This window comes from Erigeron canadensis, chromosome 7, assembly GCF_010389155.1.
Source record: "Erigeron canadensis isolate Cc75 chromosome 7, C_canadensis_v1, whole genome shotgun sequence".
Lineage (NCBI taxonomy): Eukaryota > Viridiplantae > Streptophyta > Magnoliopsida > Asterales > Asteraceae > Erigeron > Erigeron canadensis.
The window spans coordinates 6,403,907-6,429,454 of NC_057767.1; the positions used below are offsets into that span (position 1 = coordinate 6,403,907).

Below are 25,548 nucleotides of genomic sequence, written 5' to 3' on the forward strand. Positions count from 1 at the left end.
AAATGATAATGAGAGATTCAAGGTGATTTGTAAAGGGACAATTCCTGTTTTTGAAAATGTTGGACATAGTCAAACTGCTATTGGGCCTAGTGAAACTGTTGGAGCTAGTGAAACTGTTGGGCCTGGTCAAAATGTTGGGCCTAGTGAAACTGGTGGGCTTGGTCAAAATGTTGGGCCTAGTGAAAATGTGGGGTCTTGTCATCAGATTAGGTTTATTAAAAAGGGGACAAAAGAACCAGAAAAGGAATCTAAAAAAGAGAAGGAACAAACTTGTCCTTGGTCCTTGCATGTATCTAAAACTGGTGATGATTAGTCATGGGTTGTGAAAACTTATAAATATGAACACAGGTGTCGTCAAACAAGATATATGAAAAGGTGTACATCTGAGTTTTTAGCAAAACAGATACAAGAACAACTAAACCCAAATTCAAAAGTGCATGCTTCTGAGCTAAAAGATCAAATTCAGCAGAAATTTGGAATAGGTTTCTCAAAATACAAGATCTACAGGGCCAAGAACAAGGCGAAGGAAAGACTCATGGGTGATTACAAACACTAATATGCCATCTTGAGGGATTACATCCTTGAATTGCAAGCAACCAATCCAGGCACTACTGTTAGGCTTGACTTTGAGCCTGAACCAAATCCTGACATTCAAACTAGAGTATTTAGAAGGATATATGTATGCTTAGGTTCATTAAAGCAAGGTTTTAAAGCTGCTGGAAGGGATCTGTTGGGATTGGATGGTACATTTATGAAGGGGATGACTACTGGTCAATGTTTGACTGCAGTTGGAGTTGATCCAAACAATGGAACCTTTCAAGTAGCTTATGCAATTGTTTAATCCAAGAACAAAGCTTCCTGGGTTTGGTTTCTTGAACATCTTGGTGCAGATCTTGATTTAACTCATATGTCTAACTTCACTTTCATTAGTGACAGGCAAAAGGTACATATTTTTTGGTTTATTTATGTTTTACATATGTCTCATACTTGATGGTTTTGTTAATATATATCTTGAATGATGACAGGGAATTATTCCAGCCATTGCACAACTTTTTCCTTGTGCTGATCATCGATTTTTCCTTAAACACATATACGAAAATATGAAGCTTTAGTGGAGGGGACAAATTTATAAAGATTTCCTTTAGAAGGCAGCTACTGCCACCACAGTACCAGAATTTCAAAAGGTAATGGAAGACTTGAAAAAAGTCAACCAAGCTGCATATGACTGGTTAAAAGCCATTCCACCAAGACATTGGTCCAGGTCCCATTTTTCTGGTATGCTCTCTTCATTTTTAACAAAAGACCATTTTATACCAATATGAGTATGGTGTTAAAACTATAAAAGTATGCATTTACAGGAAGATCTCATTGTGATGTACTCTTAAACAACATATATGAGACAGTCAATGGGAAACTGGTAGATGGTAGGGAGAGACCAATTATCATGTGTTTAGAGTTTATAAGAGAATATTTAATGAAAAGGCATGGTAAAGTGCAAAAGATGATTGAACAACTGGGGGTCCATTAACTCCAAATGCTAAAATCATGTTTGATATGATACAAAAGGAGGCAGAGAAGTATAAGGTAATAATTCTAGTTTTTTAGTATTATTTAGGTTAGTGTAAATGCTTAAATGAAATGGTGGTACCAAGTTTAATTGTTTAATTGCTTTAAACCAGGTCATATGGAATGGTGGTACCAAGTTCCAAGTTGCAGGACCATGGATGGATCAACAAGTTGTAGACTGGATAGAGAAAACTTGTTCATGTAGGAAATGGGAATTGATTGGTATGCCATGTAAACATGTCGTGGCTGCAATCTTTAATATGGCAGACAACACAATGGTAGTTGGGATTCCAGAATCCTATGTTAATCCAATCTATTGGCTTGCAACATGGAGAACAATGCACAGTTTCACCATTGGTCCAACAAAGGGAAGGTTACAATGGCCCAAGTTTGAATCTCCAATCACACTTTTGCCACCAAAATATAAGGTTTCAATTGGAAGACCCAAGAAGAAAAGAAGAAGGAGCCAGGTTGAGATACATTTGATTAAAGAAGGGAAACTTACAAGGGCTGCTGCTTTGACAAAGTGTGGTAATTGCAAGCAGGATGGACATAACAAGAGAACATGTACCAAGGCACCAATACAACAAGGCTCATCAGTAGGTTGTTCAAGCTCAAGGACTGGTGGTGGTTCAAATGTGGGAAGAAAGAAAGTTGCAACAAAGAAGGCTGCAACTAAGAAGGCTACTAAGTGAATGCGTAAAATTAGTGTTTGTTTTTAATTTGGTAATTTCTGTTTAAGACTAGGGTCAGTTCATGTTTCTTAAGACTATGTTATAAGACCATGTTTAGTTTCTATTTCTTTTGATGAATTCTGGCATGTTAAGACAATATCTAATGAATGTATGAGTGCCTTATCATATGGCACAATTTTGGTAACTTAATTTCTGCTAGAAACTACAACCACTTCTGCTTGTTACTTATGCATTTAGACTTCTGTTTGTTAGTTAAGTGTTAGTTTTGCATTTACACTTTTGCTTTTGCATTTACACTAAATTCAACATATGAACATTGTACCAAAAAAACAAAAGGTACTCCACCAATATAGCAAATAACTGACTTGCATTCATTTCTTGCATTTAAATACAAACAACTTACAACAACCAAAAACAACACTATGCGTAAATCACATATAAATCCAACACCAGATAACTTATGATACAAAAATATACCAAAAACCAAAAAACAACCAGCTTAACATAAACATCTTCTTCAGTTTTCTTGCTTGAATTTCATTTTATCTCGCAGATTCCTCAAACTTATTCATTGACCTCAACAATCCTGGTATGATTTTCATACCTCTTCTACACATGGGTGGATCGTGCCACATAATGAACCCACAGCTTGCCCCCTAAATGTCAATTATTATAAGAAAAAGTATTAGGGCAAATTTAAATTACAAAACATATTAAATGTCTTACCTTTCTAGAACAACAAAAAAATCTTCTTCCGGGATTATTCGGAGTCCATGAGGTGCGTATAAAAGATTGAGACCCACAACTACAAATCACTATTTGGATAACTTGCTTATTTTTGTGTGGAAGGGGAGAAATAAATAACTAGGTTTTTAGGTCAAATAGGGTATATAAGGGAGTGGGTTGTGGTTGATTACTGAACTGCCCATCACGTGCGTGGCACATGATGAGTTTAAGAGAAAATTACAAACGTCTATGAGCATCAGGACCAAAAATGCAAAGAAAACCTTAAAATTGGACCAAAATTGCCACTTTGTCATAAGTTGGACCAACGGTGCAAAAGGTGTGATATCTCAAGGACCAAAAATGCAATTTGTTCTATTATTAATTAATATTCTACTAATCCTATCAAAGTTAATATGTCTTAACTTTTTGGATACCATTTAATATGTCTAACTTATAAGATGTCTTTTTATTCACATCATCATCTATCTTTCTTTTAATTTTATTTTGATTTCATATTTGATTTTCTTAATAAACTTCTTATAGATTAATATTATTAAAAAAATATATGCTTCCTTGATTTGTTAACAAATAATGATTCTTTCAAAAAACTATGTTGATCTATCTTACCACCTTTTTAATATTCGATTTTCTAGTAAGTATTAGCATTTGTTTCTTAATTAGTGTCAAGTAATATTATGATCAATCTTCTATTATAATTTATTTGTTTATTTTTCGTATTTGATTTTCCTATAAATAATTAATTGGAGTAACAAATAATTTTGTATTGATTTATGGTTTAAGTTAACCTTATGTTAAGAGTATAACTATACACTTGATGATATATGATTAAGATTGAAAAATATGGTTGCTATTGTTAGTGAATTATTTGAATGAGCTCATAGGAGATATTGTGACAAACAATAGTTATCGTGATATGAAAATATTTAAATATTATACATCAACTACACATTAGCTTAATAAAGATTACATATTTGCTTCCACATCACTATATACAATATCATGGCAGAACAAGTTGTATTCGATAGGATGACTGACATCGATGCTTTCAAGGAATCTTGGAACTTCTGGGTTAGAATTGTCTTACTTTGGAGCAAGCGTATTAGTACAACCCAAAAATTGTCCTATTCGAGTCCCTCTTTAATGAGGGAGCATTAGGGAAATCAATAACTTTGCTATGGCTTCAATGAAGGAGATTACATGCTTGTGGATCATAGACATAAAATCAACTTCTAAAAAACCACTACTATTTGTGTATCCAATTATTTTGTAGATACCGTAAATCTTTATAACTTTTTATACTATACTTGGTTAACTACCTCCATGCATTGGACCAACCGTTTTAACTTTCATATGTTAAATGTTATTTTTTTTTATTATATCATTAAAGGAATCGTGTAAGAATTATTTTTCATAATTAATGATTATATTTGAATTTATTGAATTAAAAATTTATAAATTATATGACATCAACATTTTGATTTAATGATTTAAGTAAAACTTAAAATTCATCTATAATAAATCCAAACTCTTCTCTAATTACGAAATAAAAAATTTTAAATAAATTAAAATTATCTATGATAAGGTTAATAAAAAAATAACACCATATGGACGATCATCCATATTAATTAAATATATTATGTAATTTTGACAACTTATAATACGATCACAATAACTTTTGGAATCATCCGTATTATTAAAATAATAATTAAGTATTCTAATATAATATCACAATTTATGAAGGAGGAAATTGAAGTCGAACTATTTTTATATATATTATATATATTGATTGATGGTATATTTTAATAATTAATAAAGGTATATTTTGACAAATAATGTAAACTATAAGTATTAATATTGTCATTAATTAAAGTTGAAATAGTTAAATTTGATCTAATGGTTATAAATCAAAGATAAAGTCCATCTAAGGGTTCCTATTTGGCTAGAAATGAATTTAAGACCTTGTTATATATATATTGGTAGATTAAAAGAGAAGGGGTACAATTGACACCAAGTCTTTTTTAAGTCAAAAACTCTCTCATAATTATTCTAGCTTTCTCCTTTTTTTTTCTAGATTTTTTTATTTTTATTTTTTATAAGCTTACTAAATAAATAATTATATTTAAGACTCTATAATAAATCTTTTTCTATCAAAACAAATATTTTTAAATTTTAAAGATATATAATATCTTTAAAACTCTCTCAATAAATATACATACAATTACCATCCAATTACCCTTTTGAAAAAAATATTATATATACAACCTAAATTTTTATTAATCATTCTCATTCATACTATTCTTTTGTTTTCTATTTTTAATAAACAAATCAAGTGCAGTAAAATTCTCAACAAAAAAAACATACAACTTTTTTTTATAGCAGCTTAATTTTATTTTTAGTATTTTGTTCGTATTTATTTATTATTTGATATTCAATTGTTATGTTATTGTTATTTTTCTTCTTTTTTAAATTAGTTTGTGATCAGCTGTAGTTTGATTAAAACTTATTCTTCAACTAGAAAAGGGTTTGTTTTTTTAAATTTATTTTGTTAATGTTTTGTTATTTTTCACGTTATTTATTATTTTGATATTTATCTTTGATATATATAGTTTAAGACTATCCGTTCATTCGACGGGCCTAAAGACTATTCTATTTATATAATTATAATAGTATTGTATCTATAAAAAATTAAATATATGATTGACCACCACATTACCGCACAAAAATGATTATACTAAGTACATATAATTAGATTAATTTAATTATATATATGTATGTTTTGGAGTTTATGTTTTTGATTTGGAAACATTTAATGTAAACATGTTTATCTATATGATGGATCGATATCACCTCCTATAAATTGAGGAAAATGACTAATCCTTTTAACTACGGGAGATTTGCATATATATTCTATTTATAAGACATAATTACATATTTATCCAAAGCGGACAAGATTAGGAAAGAGAATTAGTGATACCACATGCCATTTTTTTTTATAATTTTAGAAAGATTTTTAGGCCAATCTTTAAATGGATTTATCATTTTTCATATATTGATGATAATGATTTTGTTATTTCCATCTTGTAAGGAAAGTTTTAGGTGTAATGTATATTACCAAGTTATGATATATCAATTACAAAAACTACATATATTCTTTTAACTTTTTTATTTTAAAATTTTAGTTAGTGATGCAGGTATTTGAATAGAATTTGATTTTATAATGATACACCACAATAAACGTGTTTAACTTTTTATTACGTTGAACATTATTATATTGTATATTTTGAGTACGTTGATATTATAATAATCAATTTCGATCTATATATTTGTTTTCCACTTCAATGGAAACTTTCCATGATTATCTACTAAAAATATTTTAAAGTCATAATATCGTAGAATAAATTACCATTATTATTATTTTTTTTTGCCTACTTTGAATTAATATTGGATGATGTCATTAAAAAATCAATATTATATATTAAGAAGTCTTCTTTAATATAAAATGACGTCATCACAATCTTGTTATATTAATATAAGAGATTTAAAATTTTAGTTAGTGACGCAAGCATTTGAATAGAATTTGATTTTATAATGATACACCACAATGAACGTATTTAACCTTTTATTACGTTGAACATTATTATATTGTATATTTTGAGTACGTTGATATTATAATAATCAATTTCGATCTACATATTTGTTTTCCATTTCAATAGAAACTTTCCATGATTATCTACGAAAAATATTTTAAAGTCATAATATCTTAGAATAAATTACCATTATTATTATTTTTTTTGCCTACTTTGAATTAATATTGGATGATGTCATTAAAAAATTCATATTATATATTAAGAAGTCTTCTTTAATATAAAATGACATCATCACAATCTTGTTATATTAATATAAGAGATTATTATAATTATTTATGGTTTATGATTCAAGGTTATTTATGGTTTAATAGTTTATGATTGAAGGGTTTTTTTGTCTGATCATATAAAATAAAGTATTAATATTGTCATTTATAAAAGATGAAATAAATAAATTTGATCTAATAGTTATAAATTAAAGATGAAATTAATCTAAGGGTTCTTATTTGTTTATGAATGAATTTAGTACCTTGTTATATATATATATATATATATATATAGGGATAAGTGTCTGGAAATGTAACTAAGTATAGCTAAATGTTTATTGTAGGAACCAACTATCAGTTTTGGATATTGTGTGGAAGTAACTTGGTAAAAGAGTCTAAAACATTAAAAAGCAACTTGTAAATCATTAGCCGGTAAATACTTAAGTGCCTGGAAATGTAACTAAGTATGACCACATATCTATTGTCGGAACCAACTATCAGTTTTGAATATTGTATGGAAGTAACTTGGTAAAAGAGTCTAAAACATTAAAAAGTGACTTGTTCCATAATTAGCCGGTAAATACTCTATTTTCTTTTAATTATCTTCGACGTGGAATATGTGAGCTGGTGGTGACTGAACCTGTAATCCCGTATTCCCGTACTCCTGTATCTGATAACTGTAAGAATCGGGTCTACTTGCTTTCCTTTACACAACTCAACTATATTGAATTGCCTTCTATTCCACCTCTCTCGTAGCAAATATACACAAGCAGCAATACAACCATACTTATCTCATCTGTAATACCCCTTTATTCATCTTGCATTCTTGTGTAATGAACCAAGCTATCACATTTTATTAAATGTTAGGAGTATTCAAGAGATGACACTTACTTTTAACAGTCTTCCCAAAGATACTTACTATTTGCGGTCAAAGAATATATGAGGAATTGAAACTTGCATATTCTGACATAGAAAGCAATTGCAATAAAATTAAAAAAATTGAAAAAATGAAAAGTCAGGGTTTTCGGTTTTTCCCCTTTCTATATCTGCTACAAAACATGAATTACTTGTAGATAAATGAAGGATATACCTTGATATAGCAGTAGAAGAGTTAAATAGACATCGATTGAAGACGAATTTTGGATTTCGTATGTTGTATGTGTGGATTTGGTTTGGAATTGTCATGTGTGTGTGTGTGTGTAAAAGTGTGTGAAATGAGAAACTGATCCAACGTTTGTTTTTATATGTAAGTTAGTTTTTGTTGTTATTTGCTAACTCACATATTCCACGTCGAAAATAATTAAAAAGAAAATAGAGTATTTACCGGCTAATGATGGAATATGTCACTTTTTAATATTTTAGACTCTTTTATCAAGTTACTTTCATACAATATCCAAAACTGATAGTTGGTTCCTACAATAGACATTTGGCCATACTTAGTTACATTTTGGGGCACTTATCCCTATATATATATATATATATAGTGAAAAGTTATTTTGAGAATATTTTTTTTGCGAGAACCTTTGAGAACTTTTCAAATCAAGCCCAACCGATGATTATTCTTTACATGAAAATTGTTTTTTGAATAACTTATGTGTAATTTTGAAGTTTATAATTGTATGGAGGCATGGATTATCATCCGTTATACAATTATGTGGAGATTTGGATTCTTGATCACATGTGCATGAATATTGCTATGATTACATGTGATCGACTTGCATACATGTGATCATAGCAATATTCGTGCATATGTGATCATGAATCCAAATCAAGTAGACCCGATTCTTATAGTTGAGTTGTGTAAAGAAAAGCAAGTAAACCCGATTGTTATTTTGAAAACAAAAAATCAAAAATATTCCGTCAAATTCCATTCCTTTAGAATAATACTAATTATTGGAATTGGAATTCGATTTCGTCAAATTCCATTTCTTCAAAAAATCAAAAATATTCCGTTAAATTCCATTCCGTCAAGATTAATTTTTTTGACATATTTTATTTTTTTCAAAAACATGATGTGAATTAAACGCGCCCTGGATGAATAAGAACCCCACTAGACACTCTAACATCACTGTCTTCCTTAAAAAACGGTTTATAAGTTTAGCATATTCCCACCCACCCTCTCTTTCTCTCTCTCTCACACACACTCAGTCGATCGCACGTACCCTTTCCCTTTCATTTCATCTTTTATCATCTCCCCTTCATTAATTACCACTAAATTCCCTTTTCTTTTCTATCATCTTTTGTGATCATCCCACCTGTACACACACACACATTCAAATGTTTATTTTGAATTTAGTAATTAATTAATTTTAATTTAATTCCAGGTCAAAATAATAATATTTGAGAATTAATTTAATTTTATACTTTCAAATGGATCTGTGTGCTCTACAGATCAAACCATCATCAACAACAACATACCCTCCTTATTTATCAAAAATCAACAACAATAATTATCAATTTATTAATCCTTTTTCATTAAAATCAAGAATTTCATTTGATTTTGGAAAAGTAAATGTTTCTTCTTCTCCTTCCAATCAATCGTTTCGTGTTGGAGCTGTCGGAAAGAAGAATTCAAATAATAATAATAATAATAACTCTGATTCTTCTTCTTCAGGTATTAATATTATATACATATATGTATATATATTTTTAATTTATTTAGTAATTTTTAGGTCTGTTACAATATTAGTTCAATCTATTTAGTAGATTGTGCCACTAAGGTCATTTAGCCACTCACAATAACCATTTATGTATTTTAATTCAAAAATATAATTACAATATCCCCATTAGATATATGTTTTATAATTTTGGGCGACGTAGGGCTGAATGTTAGTAATTGAAAATTAATTAAGAAATTACAAAATTACAATACCCGTGCCAAGTATTTGTTTTACGACTCTGGTAACATAGTACTGAATGTTGGTGTACTATGAAATGCGTTAGGTCCGGTCGGCTAGGCTGTCTGTATGTGACTTTAAAAATATGAAATTAAGTTGTTGCTTTGGTTTGTTTCTTGTTTTCATAAATGTAGTTGTTTTTTGAATAATTTTTTTGTTTCCGATGATTAACTCCTATTTTTTTTTGTGGTTTAGAGTTTTTGATTCGGATTAATGTCGAATTATTTACATTGTATGGAGGTTGGTTGGATTTTCTTGTTGGAAAACATTGATGTTAATGCAAGTTTTTTTTTTACTAAGAGGGATAACGACGTTTATTACATAGTGAGTTAATCTATTTAGGAATCTGTATTTAATTACAATTACAATCTGGAACAGGTTAAAAGCTAAGACGGAGATTAGTAAAAACAATTTTTTTTTAATGTTGATATCAAGGTATGTTTTGTATGTGGTCCTAATGACACCTAACTTTTGGACAAGGAATATACTTATTGCATCGATCTATCAATTTTAGAACTTTTTCTGAGAAAATCTTTTTTTAGGAGGTAATTTTTATGCAAACAACCCCCAACCCCCTCAAACACACGCACATAATTCACGTGCACCGACGGACACACGCATTATTTACTCTCGCGTGGAGAGGTCTTTCTGGTAGCAGTCACCTCTACCTTCAGGTTGGGTATCGTGGTACTTGTTGTTTTTTTTTTGTGCAAAATAAATTTCTGTTTTTGTTTTTAGATACATGGATCAAAGATGTTGTAAATACATGATACGATATTAGTCATGTATTTTCAATGGAGTGGATGATGTAATTTTCCATTTTAAGATACATGGTCAACTTAACTTGAGCTTTGTTAATATAGTACGTATGCTGACCTTATCTCTTGCCTAGTTAGAATGGTGCACCAAATGTACGATTTGAAGTTTGATGTATATTTATAATGAGCATTACATCCACATGATAAAATTTGTTCTGAATAAGCATACTCAAAGCATATTGTTGTAAAGCAACTAGGCCACCTGTCCTGTAAGAGGAATGGAATCCCTTATTTATGACTAAAATGATGCATGCCATATCAAGAGGTACAGTAGGTTGTCATAAACAATCAATTCAGTTATTGTTTCTTTTTGTGTATGAAAAAGGGGGAAACAAGATATCAAGACTTAGTATTAAAGATTTAAGAAATACAACATGCATTGTGTCCTTTTTTTTCCTTTTTGTTTTTATCATGGAAATTAGAAAGTAGAAACCATGGCTAGTGAAAAGAAGTATGTACAAGTTCTTCATTTTGCCGTAAATTAATTAATAAATTTTTTAACATGCCCCGGTAAGCATTTGCTGGTAAATAACTTCATACACATGATTTTGTTGTAAATCTTAAAAATACCTCTATTTTTAAACATTTATCATGTCATTGGATGTCAGGATTATACAAGTATATGCTGCATCCTCTTAATAATGAGATAATCACTAGTTCAGTGATTAGTGAACCTTTAACCCTATGAACCATGAACTTGTGGTACCCGAATGCACGTGACATTTGCGATTCACTAAAGTGACTTGACTTTTATACTCTTATAGCTTAATATAACATATAAGCCTAAAAACGTTTTCATTTAATATCTTCTGGCAATCAAGCGAAAGTTTTGGCATTTTGATCTGGAATCTGTTGGTCCAAGTTTGATAGTGTTTCAACTCCTAGTCAAATGTGTTAAATATTCTTCTATAATGACAAACTATGGAATCTTGCGGATACAAGTTTACATTATTAATTATATGTAATGAATGTAATTCGGAAATGAGGAACTGTAGCTTTAAAAGTTATCAAATTTCGAAGTAGTACAGTTTACGTGGGACAGACGCAGATTTGCATTGGCGGCATAGGGAAAAAGAAGAAAGACATTAGGAGTAGATAATCGACATCAGATCGGGGTATGAATGCCTGGTGGAGAGTTTCCATTTAATTGATAATTATTTATCTGGTATTTAGTTTTGCTGATCTCACCTCCATCTACAATTGTGGCTTTTGGTTTTGATGCTTCGTGAGATCAGTCAGAAAGGGCCAGATATTGAGGCATGGCAAACTTTGATTTCTCGATGCATTTTAATTTATATGTAAAGACATTGCTTGCAGATATCTTGTGTACCTGACCCTTTGCGTCTCTGATACACACGTGTACATTTACATCTGTTCTATATACATGTTAATTATTGTGGGCGTTTTTATACATTTCAGGTGATGGTGATGAGGGCACCAAAGGTAACAATCCTGTTGAAAGCAACAAATCTAATGGATCAGGTACTCCAAAATCCCAGCATAAACCTACTGACTGGAGAGAGTTTAGAGCTATTCTGTATCTGAATCAGCAGGTAATATTTATGACCAAATAGTCATTTAGGGATTGTATAATACATATTATCAACTGCAATCAAATTGATTATCACAAGGGTAGAGTAAAACTACTTTTATACCTTAATCTTATCAATCATCTCATTAGATAGTCAAAGTTTGTCTAACTCTAACAACAAAACTCATAGTCACAACTTCAAGCAGTATAGGCACATTCAAAACAGTGTTGTCAGAGGCGAGCGCCTCATGCGCCTTGGCGCAAAAGGTGGTCAAACTGGTCAAATGGGTCAAGATTTGGCCAAATCGTGGCTAGATCTAATGTTTTCCAGCCAAAATGAGTGACCATATATATTATTTTTATGTAATAAATTATGTTTTTTTTATATATGTTTATAATAGTCTAAGGCTATCTCCAATGGGGTGCCCTTGGATATCCTTTGCCGTTGAAGCTTGTCCAAAACTAAGGATTTTTTTAAGGATGCCCTTATCTAAGGGCATGCACTTACTTGTCCTTACATAATATATTTTTGTTTTTAATAGAGGTAAAAGGATATGTAAGGATATGTAAGGATGTTTGTATGGTTGGATATAAAATTATAAGATTTGAAGATTTTGCAAGGATGTATAAGGATTTGTAAGGATATAAGGATTTGTAAGGATATGATGTGGCAGCTCAAGGACGCCTAAGGGAGTCCTTAGCATTGGAGATAGCCTAATAGGTTGAAGTTTTTGGTTGAAAAGTTCATATTTTTTTTAATGATATTTGGTTTTATAAATGACATTTGATTTTTTCTACTATTATTTTTCACTATATATAAATATTTTATATTTATTTACTTAGTGCGCTTTTTTTTTTTTTCTGGGCGTGCGCTTTTTTTGCGCCTCTCGCCTTCGGCCAACTTGGGGTCGTGCTTTAAGATCGCCTTCGCTTTTGATAAATGATAACTATGATTCAAAAACCATCTCCTACCCAACACCTTATTACAGAAATCTGATTATACAATATTATATTACTAAAATTATCCTGTGTATACTTGCAGTCAATGCTTAACAACCAAGATGAAGGAGTTGTCAAAGAGTCTAAACGATTAGGGTCAAAGTGGGCACACCCACTTACCTCTCCAGAAACAGGCTGTGTCCTTGTTGCAACCGAAAAGCTCGATGGGGTTCAAACCTTTGAAAGATCAGTCGTCTTTCTACTAGGATCCGGAACCCGACACCCACAAGAAGGCCCATTTGGAGTAATCATAAACCGACCCCTTCACAAAAAGATCAAAAACATGAAACCCACAAATCTCCATCTTGCTACGACTTTTTCTGATTGTTTGTTGCATTTCGGTGGGCCCCTCGAGGCAAGCATATTCCTGTTAAAATCTGGTGGGAAGAAACCTGTTCTTGATTTTGAAGAAGTTGTTCCCTCTCTATGCTTTGGTTCGCGAAATAGTTTGGACGAAGCTTCAGCTTTAGTAAAAACTGGGGTTTTTAAACCTCAAGATTTTAAATTTTTCGTCGGGTATGCTGGCTGGCAGCTTGATCAGCTCAAGGAAGAGATTGAAGCCGGTTTATGGCATGTGGCGGCTTGTAGTTCAAATTTGATATTTGCTGGCACACAAAATGAAAGTTTGTGGGAAGAGATTTTACAGCTTATGGGTGGGAGTTACACAGAGCTTAGCCGCAAGCCCAAGCAAGATTTTTAAGTCTGGTGATTCGAGTTAAAATAAATTGGAAGTATTTGAGGTCAAGATTGGTGAGATACCGTCTTCTGAATATCTATACATAGTCTCACATTGTACAGAATCGTAAAATTAGTTTTTTTACATCAAGTTATTAATATCCATCCACTACCTACATGTAGGTATAACTTATATAAAGTTATAAATATGTTATGTGCAATTAGCTTCTGTATAGTTTGCTAATTGTTTTTTTAAGTGTTACTACAGTCAAGTTGGCTGCTGATGATAGGTAGCTATTTTGCTTCTTTATAGGTTTTTTCAGGGACACAACCTGTTTATAAAATTATGTACTTGTTTTCTGATAATTTTGTCATATGTACTCGTTTCTCTGTTATGTATTCATGAATTCTTGTTCGGTGGTCACTTTTTCATTTTCACTGCTAGAAAGTTTGTGGTTCAAGTTTCGACCAATGTAACTATACAATCAGTCTATAATACAAGTAGCTATGAGGAGTAGGTTGATAATTTTTCAAAAGATATTCTCATCAAAATGGATACAAAGATATGTGGATCAACCAAACCTAACCGGTGCGTTTGACCCAACAAAAGTGATACTGAAGGTCTTTTTGTGTTAGCCACAAAGCCATTGAATCTTAGATTTGGCTGAGGGTTCAGGATTTGAACTAATAGGAGTTCAAAAGATTCAAAAATGAGTTGGGCAAAAGGCAATCAGAATTAACATATGGGCTATGACACAGGGCAATCATATATGTCAACCGGGAGGCTGTGAGTCTTAATTACACAATGGCATGCATCACTGATGTGTTGGTTAATCTACTATTGGCTTTTATCAGGATGTCTTTCCAAACTATTGCTTGAATATGTCTTTCATGTTCATTGAGCATGTCTACTATGTTTCCACCAGGACGTATCAACTGTCCAGAATAAACCTTGATTATCCTCTTTGCATGGACGTGACTCATAATCTTGTTAAATGTTCTTTATAGACACAACTATGGATACACTAGGCAAAATTCGACATATTAACTTATGAATTAAACGCAAATGTTATGTTTTATGTCTAATAGGTCAATTAAGGGGAGGGGGAGCATGACATGTAATAGCCCAAAGTTTGTTTTATTTATTATTTTTATTTATTAATTTTTTTTATCAATTTATTTATGCATAAAACCATTTAGATCATTTAATTTAGAGATTTTCTATAAAATGTCTTAGAAATACACAAAATAAGAATGGTGGAATATATGAAAACGTGAGTGAGTAAAGTGAGGTATTTGTTGCATAATGTAACTGATGGAGAAAATTATGGATTTGCATTCGTGTTTTTTTTTTTTCATTTATATAAGAATGCTTAATTATTTAAATACAAAAATTGCCCTTTCACAAGTTCTGTAAAAAAAAAGTTCTTAAAGTTTCCTAAAAAAAAAGAGGTTCTCATTTTAATATCTCTCTCTCTTTATATATATATATCTATATATATATATATTAACGTACATTAAATTATCAATACCTACTATCTATATTTTAAGAAAAAATTTCATTATATATAGTTCTTTCCTATCGAAAGGGTGAGATTATGTGATACTGGTTTCAAAGTCCAAGCTTTTAATTCTATTTTTTGGAAATTAAAAGATATAAACCTTTTTTTTTCTAGAATAATTGTTGTATATTCGTATTATAAGTAGGAATATTTAATAAAACTTTCAGCCGATGGATATATAATAACCTTAAATTTAAATCATAATACTTATAACTATATATTTGTTCATTGTTGTTCATTTGTGTTCCTTCGTTATGTACAAGTCATTATGTTCTTTTATCTGTTGGTAAACACAACATTATATTTATGTATCCGTTCGTAAACCATTCGTTAAGTAAAACGAAAGAACATGAACAAAGTCTGATTCGTGTTTGCTCTGTTCGTTTACTTAGGACCCAAATCCACCAAATCTAATTACCCAACCCAACCCATCCGATTCTGATATCCATATGAACAGTTGAATACTACCAACCCCACCAAACACTCTAACATCACTTTCTTCTTTAAAGAACGGCTTATTAGTTTAGCATATTCCCACCTACCCTCTGTTTCACACACACACACAGTCACTTGATAGCACGTACCCTTTCCCTTTCATTTCATCTTTTATCGTCTCTCTCGCGCTCATTAATTACACTAAATTCCCTTTTCTTTTCTTTTCTATCATCTTTTATGATCATCCCACCCGTACCCACACACACATTCAAATGTTTATATCGATTTAGTAATTAATTTAATTTCAGGTCAAAATAATATTTGAGAGATAATATAAATTAATTTTATAATTTCAAATGGATCTGTGTGCTCTACAGACCAAACCATCATCAACCACATCATACGCTCCTTACTTATCAAAAATCCATAATACGGAGTAATAATTATCAATCTATTAGTTCTTCTTCTTCATTAAAATCAAGAATTTCATTTGATTTTGGAAAAGTAAATGTTTATTCTTCTTTGAATCAATTGTTTGGTGTTGGAGCTGTCGGAAAGAAGAATTCAAATAACAACAATAATTCTGATTCCTCTTCTTCAGGTATTAACAGATTATAATATATAGGGTAGGGATCCATTGAGAAGGTTCTTAAAAAAAAAGGGAAAATAGGTCTTTTTTTTATATTTTTTTAAGCTTGTTTTTTTGATTTTTATTCATTTTTTCACCTTTTTCATTTTTTTTAATTAACTCAATCCATAAAAAAATTCAAAAAAAAAAAATCAAAAAAAAAATTCTAATCCGAGTTAGTGAGTTATACATGTAAGGGTACAGTACGGGTTTCGCCCTTAAGGATATTAATAAGGGGTAGCTAGTAGGAGTGATAGATCATAGAGGATTATAGGTCATAGTAGGTGATCGGTGATGGAGTGATCTACCTAACGGGCTTCGCCCTTAGCCATCATGGCTCCGCCATAGATCAACAGGCTTCGCCTATAGCTTACGGGCTACGCCCTTTTGAAAAAAAATATTATTAAAAACTTTTTAGAATTTTTCTATGGGATTAGTGAATTAAAGAGAGAATGAAAAAAGTGAAAAAAGGAAAAAAAGTTCGAAAAAACAAGCTAAAAAAAATAAAAAACGAACTTTCTTTCCCTTCTCTCCTTAAGGTATACATATATATAGGATAGGATAGAGATCGTACCTTAAGGAGAGAAGGGTGAGAAAGTTCTTTTTTGTTTTTTTTAACTTGTTTTTTAAACTTTTTCCTTTTTTTCACTTTTTTCATTCTCTCTTTAATTAACTTATTCCATATAAAATTTTTAAAAATTTTTTAAAAGTTTTTTTTTTTCAAAGGGCGTATCCCGTAAGCTATAGCCGAAACCTCTCGGCTTATGGCGGAGCCATAATAGCTAAGGGATCACCCTCTATGACCTATCACTCCCACCAGCTACCCCTTATTAATATCCTTAAGGGCGAAACCCGTATCGTACCCTTACATATATAACTCACTAACTCGGGTTACAAATTTTTTATTTTTATATATTTTTTAAAATTTTTCTATGGATTGAATTAATTAAAAAAAGAATAAAAAAAGTGTTAAAAAGAAAAATAATCAAAAAAACAAGCTAACAAAAATAAAAAAACGAATCTTCTCTCCCTTCTTTCCTTAAGAACCTTCTCTCTAGATCTCTACCCTATATATATATATATATAGAGAGAGAGAGGATAAAGATCAAAATAAGAAGGTAAAGGAGAAAAGGTTCGTTTTTAATTTTTTAGCTTGGTTTTTTTGAACTTTTTTTTTGTTGTCTTTTTTCACTTCTTTCATTCTCTCTTTAATTAACTAATTCCATATAAAAATTTAAAAAAATATTTTTTTTTCAAAGGTGTAGCCCGTAAGCTACAGGTGAAGCCCCTCCGTCTATGGCGGAACCATAATAGCTAAGTGCGAAGCCTGTTAGGTAGATCACCCGATCACCGATCACTCTCTATGACCAATCACCCTCTATGACCTATCACTCCCACCATCTTCCCTTTATTAATGGGGAAGTCGTCACTAACTCGGGTTAGAAATTTTTATTTTTTTGTAAATTTTTTTTATGGACTGAGTTAATTTTAAAAAAGAATGAAAAAAGATGGAAAAACAAAAAAAATCAAAAAAACAAGCTAAAAAAAACCGGACCTTCTCTCACATTCTCTCTGGACCTCTACTATATATATATATTTGTTAATCTATTTAGTAATTTTAAGGTATGTTCCAGTATTAGTTCAATCTATTTGTTATATGAATCCGAGTAGTGCAAGCCTGAATGTAAGTAGATTGTTCCACCAAGGTCATTTTTCCACTTACAATAACCGTAGGTTAAATCAAAAATAAAATTACAATATCCCTGTTATATTTTATAATTTTGGGCGACGTAGGGTTGAATGTTAGTAATTGAAGTCTAAATAAGATATTATAATACTCGTGTCGGGTATTTGTTTTACGACTCTAGTAACCTGGTACTGAATATGTTTGTGTACTATGAATATGAGTTGGGTTCGGTCGGCTAGGCTGTCTGTATTTAACTTTAATTATGAAAATTAAGTCGTTGCTTTGGTTTGTTGCTTGTTTTCATAAATGTAGTTATTTTTTGATTTCTGATGATTAACTCCTTTTTATATTGGTATATAGAGTTTTTGATACGGATTAATGTCGATTCATTTACATTGTATGTTGGGGTTGGATTTTCTTGTAGTAAAACATTGATGATAATGTAGGCATTGTTTGACTAAGATTGATAACGACGTTTGTTGCATAGGTGAGTTCATCTATGTAGGAATCTGTATTTAATTACAATCGGGAAGAGGTTAAAAGTCAAGACAGAAGATTAGTAAAATCTAAGTTTTTAGTGTTAATATCAAAGTATGTTTTGTGTGTGGTCCTAATGGCACCTAACTTTTGGAGAAGGGATATACTTATTGCATTGACCTATCAATTTGAAAACTTTTTCTGAGAAAATCTTTTTTATAGGAGGTTATTTTTAAGTAAAGGACCCCAACCCCACCATACACACGGTTCACGTCACCGACGGGTACTCACATTATTTACTCTCGTGCGGAGGTCTTTTGGGAAGTAGTCACCACTACCTTTGGGTTCGGTATCATGGTACTTCGTGTTTAGATAAAGTTCTGTTTTTATGTTTAGATACGGATCAAAGATCTTGTAAATACGTGATAAGATATTAGTTGTGCATTTTCAATGGAGTGATACATGGTCAACTTAAAGCAAGCTTCGTTAATATAGTACATATGCTGACATTATCTCCTGCCAAGTTAGAATGGTGCACCAAATTGTACGATTTGAAGTTCGATGTATATTTATAATAAGAATTACATGCACATGATAAAATTTGTTCTGAATAAGCATACTCAAAGCATGTTGTAGTAAAGCAACTAGGCCACCTGCACTTAAGGTTGAATAAAATCCCTTTTATATGACTAAAATGATGCATGCCATATAAGTAATCAAAAAATATATATCAAAAAATCTGTTAACATCTATAAAAAATCGACTATAATTATTATTCCACCGACTCCATAAATGTTCAATATGTTACACTTAGAACTAGAATACCGTACATGGTAATTATTTTTCGAACATGTTTATCTCCCGGTAATATCAAATTCCTATCTTACAATTTATAATTTCGTAACTATAAATAATAATAAAAGCTTATATCAATTAGTTTTTAAAAGAAAAACAAAGTTATACAAGATACATCTCTATTAGTAAATTTTAAAGTATACATAGGTTTACTAATTAGGGATCGGGTCTGGCAATTGTATGTTGCAATCTTTTTAATTAAATCAAAAAAAAAAAAAAATACGGTGTTAATTGCAAGATTGGTCCCTATGGTTTTTTCATTTTAGCAATGAGGTCTCTTTGAGTTTACTAGCAATGATGGTCCCTTTTCTGATAAAAAGGGACCAATCTTGCAAAAAAATTTCAAAAAAGAAACCCTTATTACAACAATAGTTCAAAAAAGTCTTCCATTACTAATATGGACAAATAACATGGACCAATCTTGCAATTAACCTTTTAAAATAATAATCCCACCCTATTACCCCAACCAAATTCTTTCACACCTAAAATTTTAGGGTTTTGTTCATCGCACAGTTCATTCTCAAAATAATCCTACCCTATTAAGCAAATTATTTCACACCTAAAATTTAAGGGTTTTATTCATCGCACAGTTCATTCTCAAAACTTTAAGTCTTTCACAATGAAAAATTATTTTCAAGTGAAGAATCGCCGTCGTTCTACTCTAAGACGGTTATTGATAGAAACCAAGGAAGTTTTAGAAACCGAAAATAGATTTATTGTTCCTATTAGAGACATAAATAACGTGATGTATATAAGCAGGAGGCTTTGTATGAAGCTGCATGACATGGTTAAGCCAAGGACCTTAACGGAAGTCAACCGAAAGATTGAAAGGATTGTTAGATATTTTACTCCAACGGAATGAGAAGAATAAATTTTTATCTAAAAGTGGAGTTTTTATAAAAAGTAAGAACTTTTGGTAGACAAAGTATTTATGATGGATTGATTAATGATGTTTGTTGTGTTTTTGGCACAACGAGACGATCCTTAAAAGTAAAATCTTCTCCGAATGGATATGTAGTAGGATTGCTAGTTATTAGGGAGAATGGTAAGCTTGTTGATCTTAATCAACGTGAATCCATAGGAATACCACTATCCCCATATATGAATGATTTTGAAATTGTTTCGTGTGAGGCAAACTTAATACTAAAGGTCGAGAAAGAAGCGACATATTCAACCCGCATAAATGATGACTTTCACTGAAAAATTGGTTGTGTGATTATAACCGGTTGTGGTATGCCAGATATTGCTACACGTTTCTTTTTACACAATGTTGCTAAAACGCTTAAACATCTTCCGGTGTTAGGACTAGTGGACTGCGATCCTCTTGGGTTACATATCTAATGACGAATATGTGTGGCTTAGATGTTCTTGCTTTTGATAGCAAACATGTTGCTACATCGAATATCAAATGGCTAGGATTAAGGTTTAGTGACTGGATTAATTTTGATGGTCACCTCACTAGAAGAGAAGAAAGCTTTGTATCAAAACTGATTAAAAGGGAATATTTCAAAGTGAAACCTGTGTGGAAGGAAGAATTGGAAAGAATGATAAGCGAGATGAAAACATGCGACACTCCGACACTGGAGTCCTGAGTAGTTCGGAGATTTTGGGAAGGGTGTCGGAAAGAAACGGACTATAGTGGATGGTCATATTGGAACCGTATGAAACGGTCGTGACTGTTGTATTGGGCTCTAAGCCATTCTGTTTGTTATTTGTGAGATTTGACTCGGTTCGGGTTTTATTGTTGAATCTGTGTTCCTACTCTATTTGTATCTTACTTTCTTTGCTTATTCTAGATGTTATGATATGGCCTTGATCCATGTTTAATATATTTGATATATCTAGCATGGAGTTAAATAATTTTGAAATATTAAGTGTTAAATCATTTCGATATATTGATACGAGGCACCTCCAATATATGGTTTCTGTACCGGGAGGTGGGAGGTTGGAATATAAACTCCCTTTGCGCATTGAACGACCAATTGTGTTTGAAAAGGCATAACTTAAATTCGAGGATTGGACCGAGCTGGAAAATCAGTATGCCTTTTCAAACACAATTGGCAAGCTTAATGCGCAAAGGGAGTTTATATTCCAACCTCCAGGTACAAAAACTATAAATTGGAGGTGCCTCGTATCAATATATCAAAATGATTTAACACTTAATATCTCAAAATTATTTAACTCCATGCTAGATATACCAAATATATTAAACATGGATCAGGTCCATATCATAACATCTAGAATAAACAAGGAAAATAGGATACAAATAGAGTAGGAACACAGATTGAACAATAAAACGAACCGAGTCAAATCTCACAAATTACAAACCGAATGACCTAGAGCCTTTAGGACGAAGCCCAATACAACGGTAACAACCGTTTCATACGGTTCGAATATGACCATCCATTGAAGCCAGTTTCTTTCCGACTTCCTTCCCAAAATCTCCGAACTACTCAGGACTCTAGTGTCGCATGTTTTCACCTCGCTTATCATTCTTTCCGGTTCTTCCTTCCACACAGGTTTATCTTTGAAGCATTCCTTTTTAATCATTTTTGAAACAAAGCTTTCTTCACTTCTAGTGAGGTAATCATCAAAATTAATCTATTCACTAGGCCTTAATCCTAGCCATTTGATATTCGGTGTAGCGAGATGTTTGCTATCAAAAGCAAGAACATCTGAGCCACACATATATGTCATTAGAATATGTAACCTACGAGGATCGCAGTCCATTATTCGTAACACCGGGAGATGTTTAAGCGTGACATACCACAACCGGTTATAATCACATCCAATTTTTCAGTGAATGTCATCATCTATAAGGGTTGAATACGTCGCTTCTTTCTCGACCCCTAGTATGAAGTTTGCCTCACACGAAAGAATTTCAAAATCATGCATATATGGAGATATTGGTATTACTATGGATTCATGCTGATTAAGATCAACAAGCTTACCATTCTCTCTAATAACTAGCGATCCTACGACATATCCATTCGGGGAAGCTTTTTAAGGATGGGCTTGTTGTGCCAAAAACGCAACAAACATCATTAATCAATTCATCAGAAATACTTTGTTTACCAAAAAGTTCTTTCTTTTTATAAAAAAAACTCCTCTAAAATATAAAAATTTAATCTTCTCATTCAGTTGGAGTAAAATATCTAGCAAACCTTTCAAATTTTCTCGGTTGACTTCCGTTAAGGTCCTTGGCTTAACCATGTCGTGCAGATTCATACAAAGCCTCCCGCTTTTATACATCATGCTATTTCTGTCTCTAATAGGAACAATAAATTTATTTTCGGTTTCTAAAAGTTCGTTGGTTTCTGTCAATAACCGTCTTAGAGTAGAAGGACGGTCTTCACTTGAAAATAATTTTTCATTGTGAAAGACTTAAAAGTTTTGAGAATGAACTGTGGATGAATAAAACCCTTAAAATTTAGGTGTGAAAGAATTTGGTTAATAGGGTAGGATTATTTTGAGAATGAACTGTGCGATAAACAAAACCCTAAAATTTTAGGTGTGAAAGAATTCAGTTATTGTATGAGAAAAGAAGATATTAAGACTTAGTATTGAAGATTCAAGAAATACAACGAGCATTGTGCCTTTCTTTCCCTTTTTGTTTTCTAATTCTGGAAATTAGAAACCATGGCTTGCAGAAAGTATTTACAAGTTCTTGCTTTGGCCTTATATTAATAAATTTCTTACAATATGCCTTGTTAACCAGTTGCGGGTAAATGACTTCATATGCATGCTTTTGTTGTAAATTTTAAGATTACCTCTATTTTTAAACATATATCATGTCATGTTTTTTTAAGTATATGCTGCATCCTCTTAATAATGAGATAATAACTAATTCAATGATTAGTGAACTATTTACCCTATGAATCATGAACTAGTGGTACCCTAACACGTGACATTTGAGTTTCACTAAAGTGACTTGACTTTTATACTTTTATGGTTTAATATAACCTATGAGCCTAAGAACCTTTTCATTTAATATCTTATGGCGATCAAGCGAAAGTTTTGGAGTTTGATCTGGAATCTGTTGGTCCAAGCTTGATAGTGTTCAACTCCTTGTCAAGTGTGTTAAATATCCTTCTTCAATGACAAACTATGGAATCTTGCGGATACAAGTTTACATCATGATTGTAATGTAACGAAATGAGGAACTTTAGCTTTAAAAGTTACCAAAATTAGAAGTATTGCAGTTTACATGGGACAGCTGCAGATTTGCATTGGAGGCATAGGGATAAAGACGTAAGAGATTAGGAGTAGATAATTGACATCAGTGCGGGGTATGAATGCCTGGTGGAGAGTTTCCATATAACTGATAATTATTTATTTGGTATTTTGTCTTTTGCAGTTTGCTGATCTCACCTCCATCTACAATTGTGGCTTTTTGTTTTGATGCTTCGTGAGATCAGCCAGAAAGGGCCAGATATTGAGGCATGGCAAACTTTGATTTCTCGATGAATTTTATTTTATATGTGAAGACATTGCTTGCAGTTATCTTGTGTACCTGACCCCTCTGATACACATGTGTATATTTACATCTGTTCTATATACATGTTAATTATTGTGGGTGTGCTTATACATTTTAGGTGATGGTGATCATTCCATTCCAGAAAGGGCACCAAAGGTAACAATCCTGCTGAAAGCAACAAATCTAATGGTTCAGGTACTCCAAAATCCCAGCATAAACCTACTGACTGGAGAGAGTTTAGAGCTATTCTGTATCTGAATCAGCAGGTAATATTTATGATCAAATAGTTATTTAGGGGTCGTATAATCCATATTGTTAACTGAAGTAAACTTACTTTTATACCTTAATCTCATCATTCATTTCGTTAGATAGTCAAAGTTTGTCTAACTCTAACAACAAAAGTAATAGTCAACTTCAAGTAGTATAGGCACATTCAAAAACCATCTCCTACCCAACAGCTTATTACAGAATTCTGATTATACAATATCATAATACTAAAATTTTCTGTGTATACTTGCAGTCAATGCTTAACAACCAAGATGAAGGAGTGGTCAAAGAGTCTAAACGATTAGGGTCAAAATGGGCACACCCATTTACCTCCCCAGAAACCGGCTGTGTCCTTGTTGCAACCGAAAAGCTCGATGGGGTTCAAACCTTTGAAAGATCAAGTCGTCTTTCTACTAGGATCCGGAACCCGACACCCACAAGAAGGCCCATTTGGAGTAATCATAAACCGATACCTTCACAAAAAGATCAAAAACATGAAACCCACAAATCTCCATCTTGCTACCACGTTTTCTGATTGTTTATTGCATTTTGGTGGGCCCCTCGAATATTCCTGTTGAAATCTGGTGGGAAGAAACCTGTTCTTGATTTTGAAGAAGTTGTTCCCTCTCTATACTTTGGTTCGCGAAATAGTTTGGATGAAGCTTCAGCTTTAGTAAAACCTGGGGTTTTTAAACCTCAATATTTTAAATTTTTCGTCGGGTATGCTGGCTGGCAGCTTGATCAGCTCAAGGAAGATTTGAAGCCGGTTTATGGCATGTGGCGGCTTGTAGTTCAAATTTGATATTTGCTGGCACACAAAATGAAAGTTTGTGGGAAGAGATTTTACAGCTTATGGGTGGGAGTTACACGGAGCTCAGCCGCAAGCCCAAGCAAGATTTTTAAGTCTCTAGTGATTCGAGTTAAAATAATATGGAAGTATTTGAGGTCAAAATTGGTGAGATACCGTCTTCTGAATATCTATACGTAGTCTCACATTGTACAGAATCGTAAAATTAGTGTTTTTTTACATCAAGTTATTAATATTCATCCACTACCTACATGTAGGTATAACTTATATAAAGTTATAAATATGTTATGTGCAATTAGCTTCTGTATAGTTAGCTAATTGTTTTTATAAGCAGTCAAGTTGGTTGCTCATGATAGGTAGCTATTTTGCTTCCTCATTATAGGTTTTTACAGGGACAACCTGTTTATAAGATTAGATAACTAGTTTTCTGATAATTCTGTCATATGTACTGGTTTTCTGTTATGTATTCATGAAATCTTGTTCCATGGTCACTTTTTCGTTTTCATTGCTAGAAAGTTTGTGGTTCTAGATTCAACCAATGTAATTATACAATCAGTTGACTTGTGTTGTAGTT

The 25,548-nt window shown here is 31.9% G+C and overlaps 1 protein-coding gene, 1 long non-coding RNA gene and 1 pseudogene across 3 annotated transcripts; all 3 read left to right on the forward strand.

The window, feature by feature from the left end:
* The first annotated feature begins 8,985 nt into the window (after positions 1–8,985).
* Positions 8,986–25,304, forward strand: LOC122608644 (annotated as a pseudogene).
* On the forward strand, positions 11,400–14,144 carry LOC122608645 (UPF0301 protein Cag_1601-like). Of its 2 annotated transcripts, XM_043781738.1 has the most exons (3): positions 11,400–11,688; positions 11,993–12,126; positions 13,147–14,144. In XM_043781738.1, the coding sequence occupies exon 3, from the start codon at positions 13,150–13,152 to the stop codon at positions 13,801–13,803; it is 654 nt and encodes a 217-aa protein (XP_043637673.1). In that variant the 5' UTR covers positions 11,400–11,688; positions 11,993–12,126; positions 13,147–13,149; the 3' UTR covers positions 13,804–14,144. The 2 variants fall into 2 exon arrangements, with proteins under 2 accessions (XP_043637673.1, XP_043637672.1); XM_043781737.1 differs by lacking the exon at positions 11,400–11,688 and having other exon boundaries at positions 11,719–12,126.
* On the forward strand, positions 16,233–23,864 carry LOC122608647. The gene is made up of 3 exons (XR_006325279.1): positions 16,233–16,376; positions 23,432–23,673; positions 23,780–23,864. It is a non-coding gene; the product is annotated as an uncharacterized LOC122608647 (long non-coding RNA).
* Positions 25,305–25,548: the final 244 nt, after the last annotated feature.

What these genes read in the sequence shown, in the direction of transcription:
- LOC122608645 (XM_043781738.1), top strand. Translation starts at nt 13,150, where the DNA reads ATGCTTAACAACCAAGATGAAGGAGTTGTCAAAGAGTCTAAACGATTA.